General features: G+C 38.3%; 1 protein-coding gene across 1 annotated transcript; it reads left to right on the top strand.

The window, feature by feature from the left end:
* Nucleotides 1–26,495, top strand: FAM126B (family with sequence similarity 126, member B). The gene is made up of 10 exons (XM_009071100.1): nt 1–63; nt 1,076–1,177; nt 7,557–7,736; nt 9,595–9,675; nt 10,301–10,416; nt 11,172–11,267; nt 14,286–14,402; nt 15,066–15,153; nt 18,992–19,151; nt 25,301–26,495. Exons 1-10 carry the CDS (start codon nt 13–15, stop codon nt 25,903–25,905), a joined length of 1,596 nt encoding a protein of 531 aa, XP_009069348.1. The 5' UTR covers nt 1–12; the 3' UTR covers nt 25,906–26,495.
* Nucleotides 26,496–26,548: the final 53 nt, after the last annotated feature.

Genomic DNA, 26,548 nt, shown 5'->3' with positions numbered 1-26,548 from the left:
AAAAGTAAGAAAATGCTGGGATCAGAACGAGGTGTCGTGGAAGAATGGCTGTCAGAATTCAAGGTGAACTGAGAAGATGAATGGTAGCAAAACCATTGGCTTTGTGCCACAGAGCATAGTTGTGGATTGTTTTATTTTTAATATCCAGTAATTGACATTTTAAATATCTATTACTTGATCTTTCAACCTCTTCTAATGCATAAAGCGTGCAAAGGTCTGTGAAAATGAGTTAACTGGTACACAATGCATAGTTCTAATAGTAATTTATTTTTATTGCTTATTATCGTGGAGCAGAACACTGCTATAGCAATGTGGCTTTTTAAAGCTGTGTTTTTGTGTAGGTCAAGCTGATAGAATTTAACAAGAGCTAGATAACACTGCCCAAATTTTCAGCTGAGGAATGTTTTATTTTAAAAAAAAATTGATAGAAATATTTGATGTTTAAAAAAACACCCAAGAAAAAGATTTGGTTATTGCACCTCTGGTCTGCATAAATTTAATTGCTGTATCATGAAGAATCTGAAGTATTTTTAAGCTGTTTTGCTTGTTGATAATTCTGCTGGGTGAAATACAGAATAGTGCACGAACAAACAAGAAAACAGGATTTCATGACTGATACAAAATTAATCTGTTAATTAAGAATTAGTAATTCCTCACATCATTCATGATAGTAATTCATTATGTGCTGTCATTGAAAATGTGTATAAGATCTAAGGATACAAAATACCTAGACTTGGTTGCTTGGGGAGACTCAAGGATGTCCTTGCTCATTCTAGATTACCCACACCTCTTAAATAAGTTGATTTGATAAAGACTTTGAGAAGTGCCTGTTAAATACAGAATATGAAGAAAGAAAGTCCTCATATCAAACTAGAACAAGTGATTTTATGAAACATGAATCTGAAACTGCTTGTGGATTTAACCCTGTTATGTGATCCTAAATGGTATTTGTATTGAGAAGAACTTGTACTGAACAGCTGGGTTACAAGTCTGAAAATGAGGCTGAATCCTTTTGTGGAGATATTTAATACTTGGAATCATTTATTTGTCAGAGTAACCTTTTTTTTTTCCTTAGGCATTACCTGAATCACAAATTTCCAGCTATGCAGCTACTTTGCACCGAAAAAACCCACTGGTGCCAGCTCTTTATAAGGTCATTCAAGACCCAAATAATGAGGTAGGAGACTTCAAAAAAGTTTTTTTTGTTCTCATTCTTGTATTTTCCACCTCTACAACTAAAACTAGAGTAATTGAATAGTGCATGTGGAGAGGAAGATTGTTTGATTCTGCTTTCTAATGTAGTCATGGATATCATCCCTCTTTTTACTCTCTTCCTTTTGACAGTAACTTTAATGGCTTTCTACTAATACACAATCTCAACTGCTCCCAAAAATAGAGTTTATTCTGTCTGCTAGATTTTACTTGCCACGGCTGATTTGGCATTACTTATTTTTGGGGCTTTTTGGTTTGGTTTTTTTTTCTTCCCGGAAAGCATCTTCCAGTCATAACTGAGAAAAGGAGGCCTTACAGTTGAACTCACTAAGACCAATGTACTTCTCACCTGGTGGCTTGTTACAGTGGAAGATGGAATCAATTTATTAAATGCTGTTAAGATAAGAAGATCATCTTGTGCTTATAGTAGTATCATTTTTGGTTTACACTGCTGTAAACAAGAGCAGAAGCAGGGCCCCGAAATATAAATACACACAAGGAAAGCTTAGCTTACCATCATACATAATTCATTTTGCCAGTGACGTTAAACTGGGCTTTCCATTCCACTGACAACCACTAGGAGCATTTCTGGGCAAGTGTGTGAAATGCAACGTCTGAATAAATTGTGCAAGCATACCATTCCCTGATGTGTAAACTACTTTAGAGAAAATGCTTCAAAATATTTGATATATCATCTGTGATCTCTTGTATATTTATAAATTGAACGGGAAGTGTACACAGCAAGGAAGTTCTCTTTTTTTCCTATGCACAGCTCAGCTGCTTTTGGAAGCTGAGTGCTAGATTGAGCTTCAAGGAGATTGCATAATGCTCATGGAATCTGAAAAAAAAAAAAAGGCTTCATAGCTGTCAGCTTCATTTCAGTATTGCATATAACCTGCATAGTGACCTTTTCCTTTGTACTGAAGCTACTGCTTCACCAATGCTGCTGTTGTCCTTTAGTGTATATGTATTTGTGTATACTCCTGAAAATGTGAAAGCTTTCCTTTGCTTTGTGAATAAGCATTTGATTTTTTTTTTAATGTGTAAAGAACCAGATTTGCAAAAAAGAGTATCTGCTTCAGCGTGTGACAGTAATCTTGTGTCATTGCCCACTGATGACTGTCAAATGTTACTCTTTGGAACAGCTGTTGTTGTTTGGGCCTGATTCTGATACCAGGTATAAGATATGCATTCCCAGTCTCAAAGATGTCTAACTTCAGGTTCTGTTTGTTAAGGCAGTTTGTATTTCCTTGTTGCACATCTTCCAAAATTATTTGCGTGTGAGGAATATAATCGTAGTAAATTTGTTACTTTGCATAATTCTGTAGTACTGTTTGGCTCTAAGTGAGGGGGGTGTGAAATATGCTTTATAGGGCATTATTTGTTAGAAGGGTAACTGATTGCTTACAAAGATTAAGCCTATGTGGTAGACTGTTATAAAAATGGACTTGCTGGATTCTTAAACTTGATGGACAAGTAATTTTTTTAGTACAACTAAGTGTAAAATTGATCTATTTTTAAAACTTCCTTAAAGTGGCAAACTCTTTAGGGCAAACATGAATGTTTCTAAAATCACGTAATACTATTTTGATAAAACCAGGATTATTCATTTATCATGAAACCAGCATGTTAGGAACCAAACCAAACAACCAAGGTGTTTCTCTCTTTTGACAGCTGTCTGCCAGCGTGAGAGCTGTCAGACAAAGGCAAGCATACTGCCAAGTGAAATACAATTGTTACTATTGGCCTTTTAGGAAATGTCCTGACTTTTTTAAATATGGGAAATTGGAACAGAAAGTTACAGGAAGTGTAGGGAGTGATCTTGTTCATAAAGAGCTTACTTAACTGAATAAGGTATGGATTTTTGCTTAATGTTTGAATTCTAAAGTTAAGTGCTTCTGAAGTATTGTTTTTTAGATAGTTTTACAGTTTTTGAAGCTGGTTTAAGGTTGTAGACATACTGTATGGATTTCAAGTTAATACACTACTGAAATGTAAAGACTGAATATTCATGTGGGGTTAATTAGGTTTAACTTGGAAAGGGCAGCCTTGAAACAATATGTGATCACCTTTGCAATGCCAAGCACTCCCAGACCCAATACTCTTCAAGTAATAACTGATATCACCCATTATGTTGTAGTTAAACCTAAAATGAGCATGTTATTTTCTACCATGATTGAATTCTTAAAAAAGGCAAGGATTTCCAATCTATGTCATGCATTTTATAACCCATCATCTTTAACTTCCAAATACGACTCTTAAGATTTGGCAAACTTGTGAAATAAGCCAAACTTCAGCTATTCATCAGTTTCCTTGAAACATGACTAGCCTGCATCTCTGTGAGGTGTAAAAATGAAGTCTGAGTATTATATTATTGGCAATTACTGCATATTTAAGCCAGTAAAAATATCATTATGTTTTTTACTTTGGATTGTTTTGCTGGCTGCTGTGTGACTCAGTTTGCTTTGACTTTGGACTGAAAGATCTTTGGAATGTGAAAAATGTGTTCCGGTCCATGTGTATACACCCACTGCTGATGACAAAAGCTCTATTTCCTCTGTTTATCCAGTGTCCTCACAGTATTTATATTCAGAGAATTAACTGGAAGAGGCTGTTTCTTTGAAAAGCCAGATAAATAGGATGCAAGGAGGACATTTGTTCTTAGTGTCAAGTTTTGTGTTTGAGTGGGAGACTACCATACTATGCTTTCATAGGAAAATCTTGGGTGTTTGTGCTTTTGAAAATATTTGTGTTGCGGCACCTTTGTGATGGCAGCTTTTTTTTGTGGACTTAAAGCTCTGAACACTGTAGTAGTTACTACAAGCAACTTGCAGATTTTCACCTAAGTCATGGTGCAGTTGTCAGATATTTCGCACCACAAATGACAACTAGTAGGAATGAGGAGAATTTGCAGGACCAGTGACTGGATATTGCTTGTATCTTTCCAGGGAGCATGGTTTCACTTTTTAAAAGACTTATTTTATAAAATTTTCATTTGAAAGTAGGTAGAATAAACTCACTAACTGCTGTGGTTGAGTCTTATCTGACTAGCTAAAATAACTTTTTCTTTTCCACTGTTTTAGTGGGACTTGGATTAGACTGGCTAATTTCAAATTGGAAACAGCTTTGGGCTGCTGTCATCTCTAATTTATAGCATTGCTGCTGTATATATCTGCTTTTGGATAATATTTTTTAGCTTTCTTGCACTTGTCATCTCCCTGCAGATATGTATGTATTGTTTTCAGAGATGCCTGTTTCTTTTTTACACCAACTTCTTGCTCGTATTTTCTTCTCAAGAAAACCTGCAAATTTATTTAGTGATACTTGAATTATTTATTAACAGCATCTTTAATCTGAACATCTGAAATGTGCTAGGCCTTTCATAAAACAAGGGTATGGTTCTGTCCTTGAGGATTTGAACATTTACTATAACAGTTGGCTTTAATAATCATTGTCACTTTTAGATAGGCGTTTCTACTAAGTAAATATTAAGAAACTATATACTTATGCCTCTTTTGAACATAAAGTGCTACATATATGTGAACTACCAGAATAAATACACTAGCTAAAATAATATATGCTCAACTTGATAGAGAAGCTATACCAGTTTTTCCTCAAAATTTTTGCAATAGAAGCTTTACAGACTTTCATTTAGACCCCAAAACAAAAATGGTGGGTTATTTTATATATGTGTGTGTATATGGCTTGTAAAAATCTGTGTGTTCCAAATGACTGGACTTCTCTCACTCTGTATCAGCATTGGCAGTGTTTTCTTCCCTCCCTCTCTTGTGGATGCTGTTTGCTTCTGTTGTAAGAGAAGGCTTCTAGCTTAGAGCAACCAGTCTGGCAGTCAGAAGCCTTGTTACACAAGGTTCTTATACCAGAGCCTTGTTTAAGAAGAGATTTTTCTGACAGCAAAGTTCTTTATTTTACGTAAATGTCATGTTATGACTCATGCAATCAGTGGTTTAAATATGGTATGCTATGCTTCATGGACCAGAATCTTGTGTGTTAGAAATTAGACTCATGTGTTTGCTGTTTCTTGGGTGATGCTCTCTCAAGCCAGCTATCTTGATAGAGAGTTCTGTCAAATTTGTTTCCTTTTTATATGCTAAAGTAAAATATCTAAGTCTAAATACGTGTATGTGAAATTGTACATTCACACAGATTTATGGCATTTCACATTTATCAAACAATCAAACTGTTCACTTGCAGAAATGTTTGTCCCTCTGCTCTTAGCAAAGGACTTCTGAGTTTTTTAAGAGGATGGTTGGATCACCACAAACCATGGAAGTACACTTTTGTACAGCACAGCAAAAGTGATAGTCAGTTCTACAGGAAATTCTGTATACTAAGATTTTGATGAATAGACAAATTAATGAAAGAAGTATGCAACAAAGTCCATTAAATATGCTGCTATTGCTTTAAAAGTCCTAAGGTGCATATCCCTGGGAGTGAAAGAGGAGTCATATGTGCCTTATATAATCTGCTCTATACTGTAGGAAATACAATTTCCTATTTATGCCTTCTTGACTCACCCATGCAGCTGCTACTGTGTTGGTCAAATGTAAGGTTGCTATTGCTCTAAAAACACGTATCATTTGATGTTTAATATTATTGTGTGTGTACGTACAAGAGAGCTGCATAAAACATGCACTGTTAGAAAGAGGACTTATTTGAGGTTCTGGCCTCTGTTTTCTGACTCTGAACTCTTCTATATGAATACAGATGCCTTAGGTTATATTTATGCCTATGTCTTCTTGGACAGTGAAGCCCATGAGTATTTTCTTTAGGTAAAATCATCTCATTTCATAGAATGCAGTACTAGATTCTGGTCACAAGCCTTACAAAAATTTGTCTTGGAAATCTTAAAAATTTTTTTCAGTTTTTAACTTCTGTATTAAAAACTTGATTAGTCTTGGGAAAGGGTCAGACTGTTTGTAGTTCTTTATACTTTTTTCCCCTGTTCATTAGCAGGTCCATGGATGCATCTTAACTATTGGTTTAGCATTTTAGACTTAAAATGGCAGGGTATTTCTTATGCTTACATCACACTGACTTGAGAGGGGTTTTTTTTGATTCTTGTACTGAAATCAGAAGTGCAGCTCAAGATGGAGAGATCATAACAATCCCATGCAGTGCTCCAGGCTGGGGACAGAGTGGCTGGAGAGCAGCCAGGCAGAAAGGGACCTGGGAGTTTGGAGAGAGAGAAAGCTGAACATGAGCCAGCAGTGTGCTCAGGTGGCCAAGGCGGCCAATGGCATCCTGGCCTGGGTCAGGAGCAGTGTGGTCAGCAGGACCAGGGAGGTGATTCTGCCCCTGTACCTGGCCCTGGTGAGGACACACCTTGAGTGTACTGTGTGCAGTTCTGGGCCCCTCAGTTCAGGAAGGATATTGAGGTGTTGGAGCAGCTCCAGAGAAGAGCAATGAGGCTGGTGAAGGGACTCGAACACAAGTGCTGTGAGGAGAGGCTGAGGGAGCTGGGGTTGTTTAGCCTGGAGAAGAAGAGGCTCAGGGGAGACCTTAACACCCTCTCCAACTCCCTGAAAGGAGGTTGTAGTCAGATAGGTGTTGGTCTCTTCTGCCAGGCAACCAGCAGGAGGACAAGAGGGCACAGACTCAAGCTCTGCCAGATGAGGTTTAGGTTGGATGTTAGGATGAGACTTTTTGCAGAGAGAGTGATCAGTCATTGGAGTGGGCTGCCTAGGGAGGTGGTGGATTCACCATCCCTGGAGGTTTTCAAGATGAGACTAGAGTTGGCACTTAGTGCCATGATCTAGTAATGATTGTAGGGTTGGACTCGATGATCTTTGAGGTCTCTTTCAACCTGGTTGATTCTATGATCAGTTTGCATTGCAATGAACATATGCATACTTGATGGGTTTGTGACTAAAAACATCAGAAATGAATTCATATTTCTGTCAGTGGAGTTGTCATTAGCAGCTAAACTTTCACCTTTGTGTTTTGATAGACCTTACAACTGCACTATAAAAGTTTTATGGTGCAGATAGTTCAAGCCACATGTCTGTCACATGCCTTAAATTAGTACCCGTATAGAAGATAAATCTCATGCTGGCAGCCCTAGAGAATAATCTGCTCTAAGCACACATGGTAGTGGCAGTAGTAAGGCCACATTTCCCAATACTGCACCCCAGTGCCCCTCAGGTCTGTCCTTAGAGTTCCCCTTAAAAGGAATGCAGGTACCATCTGATTCACTCACCATCAAGGAATGTAACTTTTACTGGCTGCCCTTGCTATATGCTATAGCCCCTGTATTTGCTATTTCACCCTCCCTTATTAGAGAAGCCTACCAGTAAATCATTAGCCTTTTTGTCTTTTCACAGCTCCTGGAGCCTGTTTGCCACCAGCTCTTTGAACTTTACCGTAGTTCTGAAGTTCGGCTCAAGAGATTCACACTGCAGTTTTTGCCAGAGTTGGTCTGGGTGTATCTGCGTCTTACTGCCAGCAGGGATAGGCAGAGTAATGGTTGCATTGAAGCATTGCTGCTTGGCATTTACAACTTGGTAAGTGAGATGAGTGGGAATGACTGAGGAGAGCTTTGATCTCAAGTTTTGTATCACTGACCACTAGGAGTAAAGTAAATTATTGGGACAACATACTTAAATAGCACAATTATAATATAATGAAAGCATACTTAATCTGGAGAAAAGCATAATGTAATGAAGGTTTAGCAAGGATGTGTTTGCAAAATTATTTTTATAGTTATCTGTTTTGGGAAAAGCATTTTCACTGAAAAGGATCATCATGTGGGCTTTCTTGAACTGTTACCTGCTTGTGTTTGTAAGGAAATTAGGTAACCCTCCTTAATCCTGAAGGTGAAACCACTCTGCATGCAAGCACTTAGACACATGCATGTGTACATTTGAGTCAGATACTTGTCTTGAGGCAAACTGATTTTAAGAATAAGTAACTGTAAAGTATTAAGTTTGGTTGTTGGATGTAAAAGAAGGTTTTTATATCCTTACCTAACCCTGGAAATATTTACTTTCCTGATGTTATGAGGCTGTTGGATAAATTTAAGCAATAGTGCCACAACAGGCATTCTCTAATGGGAATTCCAGTGTTACAGGACCTTAAAACATAGTCTACTGAAACATCACCCTTCTCTCTACTGTTACTGTCAACCCCTCCTCGACATTGTGTATTATATTTCTACACATGATAAGACAGAACAGCCAAACTGTGATTCTAAAAATCAAATGTATTTTAGTTATGCAGCTGTAAATCAGCTCTAACAACTAGAAGATCTAGTTATTTTAGATTTATTCTGATTAAAAAAAGGCATTGGAAACTGCTGGTTTCTGGTACTGTTTATTGGATTGCAGTAGCATGTTTATCTTTTCTCACATTTTCTCATGAAGGTTCTTTTTCAGTTCCTTTGAAAGTCATGTTGGTGATTCATATATTTTTAAGGACAGTAATGTCTCCATTCTCTCCAGATTCAGGAAGAAAGAGGTCTCAAAATGGACAGTGGCTCCCACTGTTTTACATCTTTAATGAAGTTAATATTTTTCTGCACACAGACCAAGGGAGTGACATTATTTTCTCAACAGTTAGGAAATGAAAGACAGGGATAAATCTTTAGCATTCTGCTACATTCTACTAGCCATTGAAATCCTTAAAGCCTACTGCAAGTACTGAACTACCTTGGGCTAAATTTTCAAATGAACTGGAATGACAGGAGCTTATTATTTGAAAATTTGCTGTACTAAGTGTAAAGGCAGGATTTTAGACTCCTTTTTGGTACAGTTTTATGTAATTGCTCTTAGTATATTTTCTTTAAAAACTGCTGGGTTTGCTTATGTAGTAGCCTAGCAACTGTAAAATCTGACCAGTTTGAAAGCCTTTTGAGAAAACATTTTCTGTATTTCCTACTGATAGGATGCATGAGGAAACTTTGCCAGTCCCCTTGATTTCACCTTTTCATTACCCATTGTCAGCAAGTGACTCACCAGCCCTCGTGTGTCAGTATCTTTTGGGCTTGAAGTTTAGGCTTGTTCCACTATGCAATTGTGTTATAAATAAATGTTATAACATAAAGGTGGGCTAGAAAAGCTCTTTTGTTCTTGTTTGTGTTTGTTTTTAAAGTCACACTGACCAAGGAGCCAGTGCTGGTTTTTAAGTGTTGCAGACTGATGCTGCAGAGCAGTTTGTGATAGAGGCATAGAGGCCTTTCTCACTGCTTAAATATGTATGTGAATTTGCTGATGTTTTGCAAATGCGCAGAGAGTTCTTGGGGTGTTAATAGTCTTATCAGATCAGGACTTCTAATTTAGTTGTTAAATACCTCCTAAGAGTTGAAAGCATTCCAAGTCCTATGTCCTTACTTCTTTTGGGGTTTTGATTTTGTTTTTAATGCAGGAAATTGCTGACAAAGATGGAAACAACAAAGTTTTGTCTTTCACCATCCCTTCATTATCTAAACCCTCAATATATCATGAGGTAAGACAGCTGCTATGGTAAATTAGAATTGGATCTGTTAAAGGATTGAAAACTGGATCCATTTGATGAAACAGGACATTTTAGATGCATCTGGTTGCAGTAAGTTTTCAATGTCAGTAGCTTGCAGTTTGTGTAATCAGATTCAATAGCATTAGTAGAAGAAAAGTAATATAAGTGTTGAAAACTGCTTGCTCATAGTGCCCATTTTTAACAGAAGTTGTGTTGCAATTGCAGCTGTGTTTTTTGCCTCTTACGTGTTAGAATAAAAAGTAGTCTTCTGCTAGCTCTTCCTTAATACAGTTTAAACTTGGAATTGTGTTTTTCTTTCTCTATTGTTTCTGAACAAAAAGTCTATGCAATTAGGACAAACTTACTAAAAAAATGGATATCTAAGAATCAAAGGTGAAAATTGCTCTCACCTGCTCTATTGCTTGTGAGTGTGGACACTGTTATAGTAATGAAATTAGGTAATGTTTTTAGATGTAGTGTATTCTGGAATAATCTTAGTTTTTACATATCACAGGATAAGTGTATTTTGGCTCAGTGTTTTAATGCTTTTGGGGACCTTTTACTTATGATTCGATTTCTTCCTTTCCTTCCTTCCTCTTCCCACCACCTGCTTTAGCCCTCTACTATTGGATCCATGGCATTAACTGAAGGAGCACTAAGTCAGCATGACCTCATCAGAGTAGTTTACAGTGATCTTCATCCTCAAAGAGAGACCTTCACAGCACAGAACCGGTAGGTGGATGCACTCTAACACTAGAGCACTAACACTAGGCAGACAAGGCCTTAGGACTGATCCTATAATATACTGGTCCTAACATTTTTCTCAGCTTGAAAATAAATTTAGAGAACAATCTTGGTAATCTTGAGGTATAATGTGTTTGTTTCTTTGTTCCAAGTTTGTATGTTCTTTTACTAGTTAATTTAGAAGAGTAATTTCTCTGTCATTTCTGTGTCCCTAAGGAATATATTTGGGTTTGTGGCTGTCTATTCAATTTTTCCTGGAAGTGTAACAAAATTCAGCTCTGGATCTGAGACTGACTGCTTTTTTCCACAGGAAAAGGGGAACAGAGCTAAGTGGATAGACAGAGGTAGGGCTGAAAGAAATTGCCCTGCTGTTTAGTGACTGACAGCTTTACCTGTGTCTCAAGACAGCCCTGGGAAAACTGACAAAATAATTTGGAAAGCATTGCAGGAGTTTCCAGTTCTACAGCTTTCTCCAAACATTATGCCATATCCCACTTCCTCCATAGTTCCTGCATATGCTAATGGCTTTCAGTAATAATAATTTGAAGCGTTTCTGGTGAACCTTTGATAGCCTGTTTCAAGCTAGCGAATTATAATTAAAAGATTCAGGATTTGTGTATTTCCTTCTGATACTCTTTTCCTGTGGGGTATTTTTTGAGACGAATTGTAGCCTTTTTGTGTTAAATTTTAAAGTAATATTAACTATTTAAACCATGCAAGGTTTTGCTCTTGTCTCTTTCCAGGTTTGAGGTGCTGAGCTTTCTTATGCTGTGCTACAATTCTGCTATTGTCTATATGCCTGCCTCCTCTTACCAGTCACTTTGTACGATGGGTTCCAGGTGAGACATTTGCCTTTGAAATTGTCTTTCAGAGTGCATGTAGACTTAGAAATATTCTTCAAGTAAAAAGAGAATACATTTATTTGTTGTGTTTAATAGTGTGCTGGTTTGAAAGCAAACCAGTGAGAGACTCCAAGTCAGAAATACAATTTAATAGGAAAATCAAAACAATAAATGCAACAGTACAAAAAGAAACCACTGACAGAGTCAGAAAGCAACCTGACACCCTGTCAGTCAGGGTGTTGGTAGTAGTCCCATTAAATGGTGGCTGCAGTCCTAGAGTGATGGATCTGTTGGAGCAGTGATCCTGTAGATCTGGTCTTCACCTGAAGGTCCAGTGGTAGCTCTTGTCCTCTGGGAATGCAGTAGGCAAAGGGCTCTGTGCTGATTCAAACCCCAGTTTATATCCATGTGGGAATGCTTGGCTCCTCCCCTGGGGTGAAGTATCTCACAATGGGAGGATGTAAGTCAGTGGGTCATGCATGAGTCCTTGACAGCCCATTAAACAGAGACAGCCCCTGAGGGAGCCATCAGGGATGAGTAGGAGATAACGATCACTGCCCCACCTGCTTTAACAGCTTGTGGAGACGATAATAGAATACTTACTATATACCCTACATTGTAACCTCGGACAGATAGCTTAAAATGTTCAGTTTTTCAGCTTTATTGGAAATTTGAAGCTGTGTCCCTATACAGATAAAACGCATGGGTTATCTTACTACTTCCTGGGCTTTGGTCTAGATACATAACTTTCTGTCATTTGGAAAATAGAACCCCACAGTTTTGGGGGAAAATTATTGAAGCTACTCAGACTAATTTCCATTTTTTGGATTTACATATCTGTCAGACAGTTTTCAGTATGGTCAGCTTAAAAATCTTGTGGGGATTACCACCTGTTTCTTCTACTTTCAGATATTAACGTCTTGCTCTTGTGAATTATTTATATCAAGTGCTTGCACAATGTTCTGGGGTTTAGTGGTTTGTTTGGGTTTTTCTTTGGTGTTTTGTTATTATTTGTTTGTTGTTGTGAGGGGGTGATGTTGTATTAGTCTTTTGTTGTTGGTGATGGTTTTTTGTTGATTTGGGTGGGGAGGAAGATGTATTTTCTTTTTTGTTTGCTTTTTTTTCTTCCCTTTTTTCATCCCTCATAGTAACATCCTGTTTTCTGGAGATTTCAGTACTGTGATTTCTCAAACTTATACATGTCCTTTATATAACCTTCTGATTGAGTAGTCTTAGAACCATCTGTTTGGCAAAGATCCCTATTTTTGTTCTGAAAAATCTTAAATATATATGATATTCCGATATGCCTGTTTTTACCAGCTTTTTTTGTCTAAAATGAGATAAATTCTCTGTCCTACTACCCTCAGAGAAGCCTCTTTATTTTTAATTTTTTTTATTTAGCTTATTTGGTGCAGCATAATACTATCGTGAAAAAAGCATTGCATGCAATTCAGTTATGTAGCAAAGCAGCATCAATCACCTTCTAACAATATATTATGTAGTAACACACACACAAAGTTAGCCTGTTTTCTTTCCTATGATATCTGATGGGAATGGATTAGTTGTTGGTATCCTTCCATCATTTTCACTTGAGTTGTGGCTATGCTAAATTTGCAAATATGTTGAATTTTCCTGCATCTGAGAATTAGATACATTTTTTGAGTGGAGAAGAGAAGAGAGACAATATTTTATAGGCAAAGGGATTTTTGTTGTTTGGAACCAATGTAGCAGTTACAATCTATTAGTGGCCATGTGTTGCTTCCATGATGAAGATTCAGATAGTAAACTGAAACAACAATAGAATAAATCATTCTGGCTTTTGTGGAGGCAGTAAATGGGAAGGTGGGCCCCTTTTTTCAAGGATTAGAAGCATTTTTTAGAAAGCAATTGAGACCTATTCTCAAGAATATAGTATCTGTGTTGTCTCACTCTAGGTAAAAGGTGATTTCACGCTGTCATCATACATTCGATGGGAGATGACATGCTTGTCTTCTATACTACCGAAATGTTTCCTTTATAGAAAATTGGTTAAGTTACTGAATTTTAGGGAGTGTCTCCTGCTTGGTGGCTGGCAGTAAAGAACATATTGCTGTCCTCATTCTTTAGAAGGTGGTTATGATGCCAAGAAAAGCCTGGAAAAGAACTACGCACAGGCTTGTATCTCTGAGTAGCAGGTACTTGTTTATTCAGCGCTGGGCACAAGGGGGATCGCTCCACCAAACTTGTACGACCAGGGACACAAACTTCACAGTTTATATACATTAAATGCTCATACATATTCATTATTTCCAGGAATGGGTGGTTATTATTATAATTAGTTATTGGAAATCATTGCCATATACTCCTCATCCATCTCCTCTCTCTTGCCATCAGTCCCATGGTCCTGGTGGTCGTTCGGTGGTCGTGAAGATGAAGTGTCTCCTCTTCCTCAGTACCCTTTGGACAACCTCATTGTGCAACCGTTTACCCCTTTGTACAGTTTTGCATGCCTTGCTGGCCTTGCCTCTATCTTGAACATTTTGTTTCTTCATTCCACACCTTATATGGTCTTAGTTTTCCTCCTACTGCCAAGGTTTGAGTCCAGTTAGTTCTACTGCCTTCTGGATGAGGTGCATCCTTTCGCCAACCAAGCCAAAACAATACCATTAGTGAAGCTTCTTGTCTGTACTATGCAATCCTTGCTATTTTGCTAATTAAGCTGAAATAGTGCTGTTAGTAAAGCTCTTCTTTATGCTTTCAGCTTTAACTGTTCAATTCATGCTTTCAGTCTGCTTCTTGGTATCAGTTATGATTTGAAGAAAACAGATGGAGTTAGTGTCTGTATGGGAATAACACTGGATTATCAGCAAGCCACATCTCAAGGCACTGTTACAAAACTGCTTGAGTGGTTAGGAAAGCAACATAAGAATGTTTTATGTTGTGTATTTATGTTAGGAAAACTAAACTCGAAAATTATCTCTGTGATGTAAAGACCTTTGTGAAGTTAACACTTTCTTGTAATGGTGTTTTTTTCAGACTGTGTGTGAGTGGATTTCCACGGCAGCATGAGAAACGCTGGAAAGAACACTGTGGTAGAGTGGTGTTAGACCCTGACTTCATGGTGCAGCTGCTCACAGGTGTCTATTATGCCATGTAAGTGGATAAGGCTTTTTTCCCTGAAACAGAAGTGTCTGGTCTTACATGAATTAATATCACTGCCAGTTATTTTATAATAGAAAAAATAGTTAAACTCGTAACACAAGTTTATAACTAGTGTATTGCCCATTACTTACTCATTCAGACAACCAATAATTTGAATATATTTTTGTCAGCATTTAGTTAACTCAGTAGGTACTGAAGAGAGTTAGGCTTTTGGTTTAATCTTTTCTCAAGTTTCCACTACCACGAAATACTTTCCGTTCACAAGCATAATGAGCTTGGATGCCAAGATAACCTGAAATGCAGACCTTTTGAGTGTCAATAGCTTCTGAGGTACCAAAAATCCATTTCTGGTGGAAATTCAGTTTTGCTAAGTAGCATTAACCTTTGCATGTTGACCCCATTTTTTTAATGTTAAGTTTGTCCTGCTTTTGGCATCAATTCTGTCTTGATTGGAGGTGAAACAGAACAGCTTTCTTGTTATACCAAGATTAATAAAAAAATACTTTGTACTTTTAAATGAAGGGGCTGGCGTGTACATATAGTTGATGAACTTTCTACATGAAGAAAGAAGTGAGTAGCTGGATTTGGGTAGAAAAAAGCCAAGTTTGCTGTCATAAGATGTGGATGTTAAATATCTATCTTTACTTTTTTTAGATATAATGGTCAGTGGGAACTTGGCCAGGAAGTATTGGAGGACATAATTTACAGAGCACAGCTTGAGCTCTACTCACAGCCTCTGCTGGTAAGAAACAATCCACTGCAATGTATAGGCTTGGTTAAGAGGAGTATGGATGTGTTTCTGAAGTGGACTGGTAATGAAAGCTTTTGTGGCCATTCACTACACTTTCAAATGCAAGTGTTTGTTAACAGCTGGTGTTTTCCAACAGAGCTATTTATACCATACTTTTTCTGCTTGAATATTAAGCTAGCATGTTGGGATCTCCTAGGACTCATCGATGCTGAAAGCTAGGATTTTCTAGCATATTACTGTTGGCTCAAATCCTTATGTTGTTTTGGCATAAGCTACTGATGAGTGGTTCAAAGAAGATTAACTGAATAGTTGTAGGACACTGGTGGCAAAAAAGGTGTTTGCTTCGATTCTAGACCTTCATCAGGGCTGAGAATAAGCTATGTGGCTTATCTGATAACACAGTAGAAAAAGTAACAACAGGATAGAGCTGAAAGTGAAGAGGAGCTTCATCTACAGAGTCAATGCCAGGTTTTGTTTGATCTAAGTCACGCAGATGTTAATCTTTACCTTCTTTGGAGGAGCAGCAATAAAATGGAGCAGTTCTGATTGTCTGGTGTTTTTTTCTAGTTTGTGCTGTAATTACTGTTTTAAGCATAAAAAAGGAGAAAAGAAATGGGTAAAGTGGTGAAACTGGGCTGGATGCAGGTGGATGTGATTGGGAAAGATGAGTAGGTTTGCAGAGAGGAGAAATTTTTGTCCAGTTCTCAGGACTGAGAATCAGAAGACAAAAGAAAATTAAGGAGAATAAAGTAAAATAGACTGCTGTTTCAGTTTCTGCATCAGAATTGTGGCTAGAAGTCTCTAGTCCTGCTCTGAACTAACAGCAGTAAAATTTCACTTTTTTTTACATAACTGAGAAAGGAGCGGATTGGGGAAAATCTTTTTATGTGGAAATCTGAGATCTCTTTTCTGAAATAAATTACATAAAATTATTCTCTTGATGAATTAATATTGGCTACAAAATTCATCTAATGGCTTTCTGACACTGCAGCATTTAAAATGCTTGGTATCCATTGAATTATTTTAATAGTTGGTTCCTTTTGGAAATGAGTCATCACTCCATCAGACTGAACGTTTTAAATTAAATATTGAACCTGCTGAATTGGGCTATCCTGCCAAACTACTGCATTTGAAAGTTGTGTAGGAGGATCTGGAACTTGATGATATGACAATTTTCAGTCTTCATTGTTCATTTTTAATCAGTTTGTCCATAGAGATTAGTCTAATTTTAGGAATCTTCTAGAATGTCATTGGTTTTTTTTCAAAAGGTCCTATTGCTTCTCTGTCCCATTGTCTGGTGTTGGTGACATCATGACATCATCAGTTTTTTCCCCCTTCCTGGTTGTCAGGTCTTTCCTGCATGCAGGCATATCTGTGGAGGTTTTCTTCTTAATACTCTGATCATTGCCTGCTTCCTGTTTTGTTTTACTAAAATTTGCGGAAAGCAGCTTTAAGAAACTGTCAGTTTTATATTAAAAAAAATTCCCTGTGCGTCCTTGGTCTCATGCCATATATTCAAGCAATTTGGCTTCTTTCAAAGATTGAAGCCTTGTCATCTCTTTGCATCCTTCAGGAGATGCATATAATTTAGCAGCATTGTAAAATTATGTATTTTAAACAGAAGACTGCCAGCATCAGAGACTGTACCGGACAGGGCAGGAGGTAATGCAAGGGAAAGGCCTTTTCTGTATAAAGAAGAGTCTCTCTGTTAACAAACAGTGGTTATTGGTCAGGAAACTTGTGAGTTTTTACAAAGGCAAACTAATGACCAAAAGTCAGAATTCCTACCAAGCTAGCCTGGACCTGGGAAGTAGACCAGTTCCAGTCAGACTTTTCATCTGAAGCAAGAATTCTGCACTTATTTTCAGACAGAAATTTCAGTCTTCAGAGTAGAGTCACACAGGCTTTCGTAGTCCAGTACACAAGGTCAGCAGGTCTCTGTTGTGATAGGACCTTTATCCAGTGTGTTTTATTGATGCACTTACTGCTTTTGTTAAATGTTCTTTTGTTAGAACTCCTTTTTTGTAGGCAAGAGTGGATGGTCTGGCCTGAAACCAAACCTCCTTTGTCATTGATAGTTGCAGACTTGGTTTGCCAAGTCTGAATTGTGCTGTGTGTTTGTTTTCCTGCCTTTCAGTGCTGAATTAGACATTGTGAATAAGTTTTTTTGCATCCTGAAAGATCATAGTTTGGGTTGGGGTTTTTTGGTCAGAGAAGGGCTGTGACTCATTCAATTACTGTTGCATTGATTTTTATCTCCATATGGTTCTCTTCAGTCCCCAGAAGTACAGTTTGTGCTGCTAGAAAGGGCCAGCTGTTTAGAAGTTCAACAAGCAGAAATGCTCTATCACTTCTCTGGTTCTATTGTAGAAGTATTTTGGTACTAATTTTTAGATGTTTTTTCCCGTATACTGACAAGGGTACCTATTCAAAGGAGGTAGCAACTTCAGTGAGTAGAAGATAGGAAGGCAAACTATTGTATAATGTTAAACTTGATCTGTTTTGGTTCAGTCAGCAGAAACAAGTCTCTGAAGTCTGTGATGTGATCAAAGATAGGATGAATAAGGTTTGTATCATTTAAGAGGATGGCCTGGAAAAAGGCCTAGGTGTCTGTAGAAGAGCAGTTCAAAAACAAGTGTGGAGGCCAAGAGAGAGAGAACTGGCTATCAAAGGGAAAATCAATGTTGGACTAGTAGAAAGCAGAATGGTAAGGAGCATTTCTGTGATGGTACCAATAATCTTTAGTGCTGGTTAGAAGTCAGACAGGAAGGCAGTGGAAATTGTGTTTAATGTAGAGTTATGGAATCACAACAGCAGATAAAGATCAGGAGCAGCTATCTGGCTGCCATTCCCGTCCCCTAGGACTAGTATTTTTATTGCTGGCTGGTTGTATAATGTCAGTAAGATTTTGGAAAATCATTTTGTGGGTTGCATTTTGGGGTTTTTTTAAGTTCCAAGTCATATTTCATGTGCATTGACTTTGTTATTGTTGAATACTGCACGTGCTGTAGAGACCTTTTGAGCTTGCTTTTCAAAGGCTGGTATACAATTTACTTGTAAACTAGGAAACATCACTGAAAGTTGCTTTTTTAATCATACTCTAATCCCACAAAGGCATTCTATGGGAAATTTAAAGAAGTAATTAAAACGTCAAATCCAAAAAAGGTCACTTGATCCCCTCAAAGCTGCAACCCAAAACTTCTGACTTTATAATAGGCTATTACAATACCAAAAAAAATAGCTCCAAGAAAGAGGAATCTACTTTAATAATGATGCTCATTGCTTAGGTTGCAATTTTTTAAAATAAGTAAAATTTGCAAGTATCTGCAGTCTAATCCCATTGGTTAGGTTTTGAGGTTGATTTTTTTTTTTTATGGGGGCAGGGAAGGTATGGAGTAGAGTGTGGTGGTCTGTCTCCCTGTGCAGAGGGCCACGTGCTGTTTGCATTGGCTTGGCCTGTAACTTATTTTTATGACACTCTTCTCATAGAGCATAAGTGGTATTTTCCTTGTCATTTTGCAGTCTTTTTTTGGATGGAGACTTTCCTGTAGAGATTGTTACCTCTCTCACTGCAGGTGGCAAATGTGGAACAAAATAAATTGCCTCAAAAAAAAGGCAAAAATTCAGGTCTGGTTTTTGGAATAGGTTTGTGATGAGCTTTTCAATGTAGTTATTAACTGAATCTTGCGGATGGAGCCAACCATCTTGAGGGGATCTGGCATAATTAACAGTTCTTGGTTGTCCTCTTTTCTGTATCCAACATGAGATATAATATTGCCATTAGTGTAATCAAGGACAGTAGTAGTAAAGCATTTTACTTTTATCTTAGGTTGCAAATGCCATGAAGAACTCGCTGCCCTTTGATGCCCCTGATGCATCGCAAGAAGGCCAGAAGGTACTGAAAATAGAAGTTACTCCAACAGTGCCAAGGATTTCTCGGAGTGCTATTACAACAGCTTCTATCCGTCGTCATCGCTGGAGGAGAGAAGGTGAGCTTTCTCTGCTAGGAGGAGATTCTGTAGTGTACTGTAATCATCATCATCACTGTAATCTGGCTTCTGAGTTTGAATGTTTGCAGAACAGTTGGGGGGTTTTTTGTTTGTTTTTGAAAAGTGATACCCCATAATAATGTATAATATTTTACATCTTCAGAGCACTGCATGAACATGAACATTTGGGGTATTTGTTTTGGGATTGATTTGGTGATAAACTGAGGTAGGTGAGAAAATGGAGAAGCTGGAAAGTGTTTGATGACTCCTCTTTTTCTCTACACATCAAACTGTAGGGGTAAAGTGTGGCATACAATTTGAGCTTAATCCACGGTAAAACTCACCTGCCTCCCATAATAAATAGCTCAGGGAATGAATGGTAATATCCAGACCTTGATAGGATTCCAGCTGCCTAAAGCTACTGATGGCAGTGGGAGAGGGAAAAGCTGAACATGACTCCCACCATCCTATGGCCCAGTTTATAAAGGGCCATAAAACAGGTTTGGATAGTTTAGAATTAATCTTTATTTTTCCTCAGTGAGTACTTGTGTCATATGGAAGTGTGCTTGACTATATGAAGAAAGAAAGTAAACATGTAGTGATGTTTACCTTGATGTGATGACATCTTCAGTGTAGGTGTAGCAAAAATCTTGCTTTGAAATCACTTTGTTATACTTGTGAAAGCTTTGTTCCTTCATGTATAAAACATTGGTCTAAAAAAGCATAAATCGATGAAGATATAAAGTAGAAGAACCTAAAAATAAACTGAGTAAGAGAGTCTGAAAACAGGAATTACCTATTTTCCTGTTGTACTCCTTTTATTATTTTTCCTTTTTATTTTTTATTATTCTTCTCTGTCACATGCAAAAGGATTTGATGACCTCTGGTCTTCAGCTGAATCAGGATGTCCAGGACAACAAGTAGCTGTCTCCTGTTTTCAGGACTCTAGGTCATGTTTGTCTTCACTGTAGTTGCCATTATATTCATTTGCTGGTCTCTGGTCTACAGTATAGCCCACCTGTCCCTTTCTGTGGATGTTCTCACAACTTGTAACTAAGCATGGGTAGTGTTTTGTGTGTGTTCCATGTCCACCTAAATCTTCTGTTTTCCCTGCCTGGGTTGGAATGCCAAGAAAGGAATAGAAAAGCACTAAAATGTTATATGTTGAATCCCAGATGGCTTTGACTTCTCAAACGAGGCTGACTCAAGCATACCTGGCTCACCGATCCAACACGGCTGCACAGACCTAGGGATCAAACGTGAGCACGAGGGGGAGGTGCCGATGCGCAGGACCCCTGAGCATGGCTTCCCGGAGCCCACCCTGGCAGCAGCCACAACAGAGGGTAGGACAGAGATGAGGAGGCAGAAGTCAGTGAGGCAGTTGCTGGAGGAGGATCCTGGCTCCCTATCCCCAAGCAGAACTTCTTTCCATTCTAGTGTGTGTTTCCGCTATCCCAGGGTGTATTAGCTTCTCTTTGCAATACACACACCCCCTATATACCTAACACCAGGTCAGGTACTACCTTTTGTTATCACGTGGGCTGGCCTGGGGCTTGCATCTGTGTGGTGAAAGACTGCTTGGCATGGCAAAAAAACCAAAACAAAGACGGGGTAATAGCCGAGGGCTTTGGGATTGCTTGGAAACTCTATTACTGAGCATGTTTAATCTAATACTCAGAAGGAAAGAAATGCACCAAATGAACATGATTCAAGTCCTGGAAAGTAGACAGTGTAAAGGGATTTAGCTAAAACATAGTTACAATAGTGTCTTGCTAGTCTGCAGTTTATAAATTTTCAAGAATGAAGTTTCCTGTTCCCATTGAAAGTCAAGCCTATCTAAGACAGATATGCAACTGCTGCTGTTGTATTTGTCAGTCATCCTTTAATTAAAAATTCATAGGCGTACAACTCCTTTAGAGCTGCTGCTCTAATGACAAGTACCAAAAAAGGGCTTGTTTTTTCAAGAAGAAATCAAGTTTTCGTGTTTCTAAAAACTTTAGAAACAATTACTGCTTTCTTTCTCAGTCCTGCTGTCCACACAAATGCTGTAGGGCTTCATATGTCTGCTTTGCAGCCAAGAATAGCAATTACAGTAGGTGACAGAAGTTTACTTTGCTGCTCATCTATTAATTTTTGAGTAAAGATGATTTACTCAATAAAAGTTGTGGCTTTGAGTACTTGAACTTGAATCCCGATTTCTCCTCAGAGATGAGAATTAATTTCTTGTAAATTTAGCTAAAGATATTTTCAGGTGTTCTCCTATCTGAAGTCTTCTTTTCTATCTGAACATTCCTTTGGTGTTGCCAGCCTCTATAATGACCTTAGTTGATGACAGAAGATTCATTCACACATTCAGATATGAGCTCCTTAGCTTTCGGACTTTTTCTTCAGAAAACAATAATCTGGAGAATTTGGAGGTTTAATATAGTGTTATCAGAGAATCCTTACCCTTAATCAGAGTTGCTGTCAAGCAGTAATTAAGACATCATGCTTCTGTAGAACATAGTTGCATAAAAATATTTAGTGCAGGTTTATAATCTACTTGGTGCATTGTGAATTTGAGCATGCTCAGTAAATGATCTGTCTTCTCTTAAACTCACTTGTTCAGTTGATCTTACTCCATTTTACTCATCTTTGCATGTGCATGACCTGAAGGATATAGAGAAGTCCTGAGCTGCAGAGAACCTTCTGGGAGAGACAGGAAGTGTAAAAATTCAATAAAGATGATGCATTTTGGTCCTAACTAGCTTCGATATAATTTGGCATATTTTGGATAACACATCATTCCACATGCTTTACTTCAGTAGAAGTGGGTTGAATACCATTTACTTTTATAGCATTAGCAATGTATAATTACATGCTTGAGCAAACTGAATTCTCCAGCTGATAGCATCTGGGAGAAGGCCAAGGAATGGAGTTTGGCTTGATTATCAGTATAGCATTATGTGTGTAGATACAGGGGTCTGTTATTTTACTTATGCTGGTTTCACAGAAAGTCTCAGCTAGAAAATTCCCTCTCATAAATATTGTTTTGATATGAAACAATACAGTGAGAGACCGATCACTTCTGGTGACTTTTCAACCTTCAGGTGTAGGAATAAACACAACAAAAGTAACTTTGAAAAGCTGTATAAAACCCTTTCTTCAGACCAGTGTTTTGACCCAATAAATAGAAAAAGAAGATTTCAAGAATGACTCAGTAATGCCTTACAAGGTATTCTGCTTCCGGGTGGTTGCACCTGTGGTTATGTGCACTAGTTTGGGTCAGTGGTGAACACTGTGTCTATAGCTACAGGATGAATTGTGTATAGACATAAACAGCAAATCATTTGAGTACAGGTTTATTCTAATAAGAAACAGTGAGAGTCCTGAATACAGGCTGTAGTGCAATTGATACGATTTCTGTTGGGTTGCACTGGCTCTTTCTCTTCTGGCTTTACAGTAGAAGAGTACTGGGGAAGGAGCAGATTTTTAATTTTTGTTTCCTTTTAAAGTTGTCTTATTGGTCTATTGGAACAAAAAAAAATAAAAAAAGGAAGAAAACGTCTAAGATGTCATCCTGGTTTTCCCCCCTGAGTATGTAAGGACTCAACTTTTTTTTTGTTGTTTCTGAGGGCAGTTTTTAGAGGAAAAATAACATGTATTAGAAAAAGAATGTCTTTGCTGAATTGCTTTAATCCCACTGAGAACTTCTGTAGGTATGTGGATCTGACTAGACAGAAATTCTCTTGCATGTTGTCTTCTCTATCTGCTTCATTTTGAGCACTGCCGTGCAGCTTTGACCTTGTGTAGTTGCAGCATCCAAAAGCTTGCAACAACCCCTCTCAGTCTTGTCTTTAAATTCTGTGGATAAAATGCCACTTTTTTGGTGACTATTCTGCTTCATTGTCCCTGAATAGGAATGTGTGCTTTAGCATCCATAAACTTGGAAAACTACTAATGTTGTTATGATAATAAAAACCTTAGCAGTGTTGTCTGGAGATACCTTCTTGCAAGTGACACATCTGTTTTTGGAATAAGAAGGGCTTGAGAGGGGACATAAGCTGCTGCTCTTGCTGCTTGTAACCAAACATGCTTTCATCCAGCCTTGCATGATTAACAAGAAACATAAATGTTGGTTAATTGAAAAAGTGCTCTTCCTGTTACATCTTATTTTTATTTGCATCTTTGATTATGTGTGGGAAGGTTGGAGGGGGGAATGGAAATGTGATGGATTGTGAATAAAATACATCACTGTCTACTGTAAGAAAATACCCTTATGTCTCAAGGAGAAAATGAAAGCCTAGTTTGACCAAACAGGGTGGGCAGGAGGTGGGGAAAGTATATGTATTTTAAATATGGTTACAGAAGTTAAACCAAGTAACACACCCTTCATTTTAATAATAGTCCTTGAAACCTAAGAAGTTTCTTTTTCTAAGGCTAAAGGCTTTACCAAGGAAGGAAGACTGCAGTAACATGAATTATATTACGTTTTTGCCTCTGGGAGGTTAATAAGTGAAACAGAAGTATATAAAACGACAGAATAGTCTCTCATTGCCTTGTCCTGAGAGAGGCCTGAGAATAGTCTGATTTGCAGGTGCCTAAACATCTTTCATAAGCTGATACACAGTAATGGTAATTCCAAGGCAAAGTTTCCTTGAAAGAAATAGTAAATTTAAAGCAGAGTAATAAAACCTCCCTGTAAAGCTTTGTTTTTGCATTACACTTCAGAAATGTAGAATTGGATCAGGCTATGTCACTGCTACACAGAGGCAGCAACAACACTGTCTGCTCTGCTTGCCATAATGTGAAATACTCCTTAGTGCTCTGCTGATGATCAGCATGAAAGGATGAGCCTCCACTCAGATGTTAGAATCTCTAAGATCCTTGCCACCATGTTTCCCTCACTCCCCAGATGAGATTTAAACATGTTTGCTTGGCAGCAAGCTGGGTCAGACAGTCTAACAGTAAGCAATACAGCAGCTTTAACTGGGAGAGATCCATGGGCTCTGCAGATTTTTTGCAAATAATCAGGCTCTACAGCTTTTATAAAAGAAAGCAAAATTCTTATAGCCTGGATGCCTCCTTTTATTTGCTAATACAGTTAAAATTTGTCTTTTTCTTATTGAAACATGATATAGGGAGCAAAAAAAATCAAGCTCCATTTACAGATTTGAAATTTTAATGCTGTTTAGTTTTCTGCTGAAACAATAACTTCTTTTGAGTACTTGGAGCTTAGAAAAAGGATTGGAATAAGATTTATTTTTTTTAAAAAGGCTTTCTTTGCGGCCTTAATCATAAAATAGGCCTGAAAGCAAGGATTTAAGAAATAAGATTGTCAGGCTTTTATTTTCTCTTTGAGAAATGCACATTGTCTCTTGTAGAACATGAAGTGTTTCAGAGATGAAATTTCTTTTAATACAAGGGTGGGTTTGGTGGTTCATTTCTCTGCAAAATCGAGATGCTGACATAAAACCAAATATGGTGGAAGCACCTACATGGGATTGTTGGAAATGCAGGGATGAGTGAGTTTTGGAGGAGAGAGACCTAGGAATTAAGTTAATCTCCAATGGAAAGTGTAGTCATATTGCTGGAAGAGCTGGCTGCACGCAACAGAAGCCTTCTCCCTCTGTTGGCTCATTGTGGTTGCTGGCCTAGGAAGTAGCCTAACTCCAAAGCTTACAGAGCACTCACCAGAACTTCCTCTGACTGGAAGAGTTCCTGAACATTTTTGGATCTTGCCTCAAAATAGGATAAAAATAATCTGAAAGGGTAGGAGTTTTTTTTTTGTTTAGTTTTTTAACCACATGTAGGAGGAGAATGGGCAGTGGTATCTGCAGGCTGAAATAAAACAAATAACCAAATGGGGCCTAGTTCTTGTTTATAGACAAAGTTTAGGACTGATATTGTGAGTGATATAGGTGATGTAGAGGAAAGGCAAATCAAACTCAGTGAGCACTTATTTTTAGACTTTGTTATTCTGCTAAATATGACAGGGAGATTATTGGCCAGGAATCAAAAAGAATTTAAGCAAGTGGAATCCAGGTGGATTACCAAATGAGGTTTGTTTTGACATTCTGTGCATGTCTTTGTCTTCATGTAACTTGAATGCTTACTGTGTGTTCTGACTGGTTTGGGGTTTCTTTGGTTGCTTCTCTTTTTCTTAACAGATGCTGAAGGCGTAAATGGAAGAGAGGAGTCTGTGAACCTTAATGATGCTGATGAAGGATTTTCATCAGGAGCTTCCCTCAGCAGCCAGCCAGTTGGGACCAAACCTGTATCCTCTGTGTCACAGAAGGGCAGCTTAAGGAAAACAGCAAGTGGGCGTTCTACTAAGGATAAAGAAACCTCTTCTGCAGCAAAATGCAATGAGAGCCCTCGAGATTCAGTAGCTCGAAAGCAGTATACACACCAATCCACCGACCTGGGTGGAGATATAATTGAGATGACACCTACTAAGAAACACCTCAGCCTGCCTGCTGGGCAGGTGGTGCCAAAAGCCAACAGTTTGAGCCTGATCAGGACCGCCAGTGCTTCCTCCAGTAAATCATTTGACTATGTGAATGGCAGTCAGGCAGGCTCCAGTGTTGGAGATGGTACAGAAGGTTTTAGCAATCTAACAGCTGGCAACACCAACCGGTTTTCAACTATCAGCCTACAGGAGGACCGACTAGGCACAGCTGGGGAAGGTAAAGATCTCCTTGCCCCAGGAGCTCCCCTAACCAAGCAGTCTCGATCTCCAAGTTTCAATATGCAGCTGATATCCCAGGTGTAACTTTGACTCCCTTCCTTAGTACTCCCTCTTTGCCCTTAAGCCCCTGGCAAGTTCATCCTTAGGCAAAACATGAACCATCATCCCACAGTGTGAAAATACTGACTGTTGTGATCTTGTTTGATTTGGTTTCGCTGTCATACTGTATTACTGACACAGCAATAATTCTTCCCTCACCTTCATCCTCCTTCCCCCTTGTAACCGTGGTTGTGAAGCAGTATATAATGTACTGTATGCCTTTTTCCATGCCTTCCTTTCTCCTTGGGTGATGTGCAATCCATCGTAGGCTGATCAGTCCCATTTCAACACTGTGAGACTGGAGACACCGGTGGAAATGGTGAATGTGATCCCTATGAGATGATGCTTTGGCTTTGTTAAGAAATAGAAACGGGTTTGTTTTCTCAGTCTACAGTACTGCAAAGACTACTGGATCATGACTTTTCTTTCTCAGAACCAGGAGTGCCTCAGAGATTCTAGTGTGACTTTGGACCTCTCTGAGTCTGTGCAATCAATTCTGGGGAGGGGATTGTCATTGCTGCTCCTGGCTGCCTACAGCACTTTTATTATTAAAATGAGGGTAGTTTTTTCTTGACTGCCCCAGTCTCTCATCCCAGAAGGTGTTCAGCAACTGAGACATACACATTAG

Source organism: Acanthisitta chloris, unplaced genomic scaffold (genome assembly GCF_000695815.1).
Source record: "Acanthisitta chloris isolate BGI_N310 unplaced genomic scaffold, ASM69581v1 scaffold31003, whole genome shotgun sequence".
Classification (NCBI taxonomy): Eukaryota; Metazoa; Chordata; class Aves; order Passeriformes; family Acanthisittidae; genus Acanthisitta; species Acanthisitta chloris.
Note: the sequence above shows the minus strand (reverse complement) of the source record. Positions and strands in the feature narration are given on the sequence as shown.

Coding starts and splice junctions, on each gene's coding strand:
- FAM126B (XM_009071100.1), top strand. CDS start 13: ATGCTGGGATCAGAACGAGGTGTCGTGGAAGAATGGCTGTCAGAATTC. Junction 64..1,075: donor AATGGCTGTCAGAATTCAAG/GTGAACTGAGAA, acceptor TTTTTTCCTTAG/GCATTACCTGAATCACAAAT. Junction 9,676..10,300: donor AACCCTCAATATATCATGAG/GTAAGACAGCTG, acceptor CACCTGCTTTAG/CCCTCTACTATTGGATCCAT.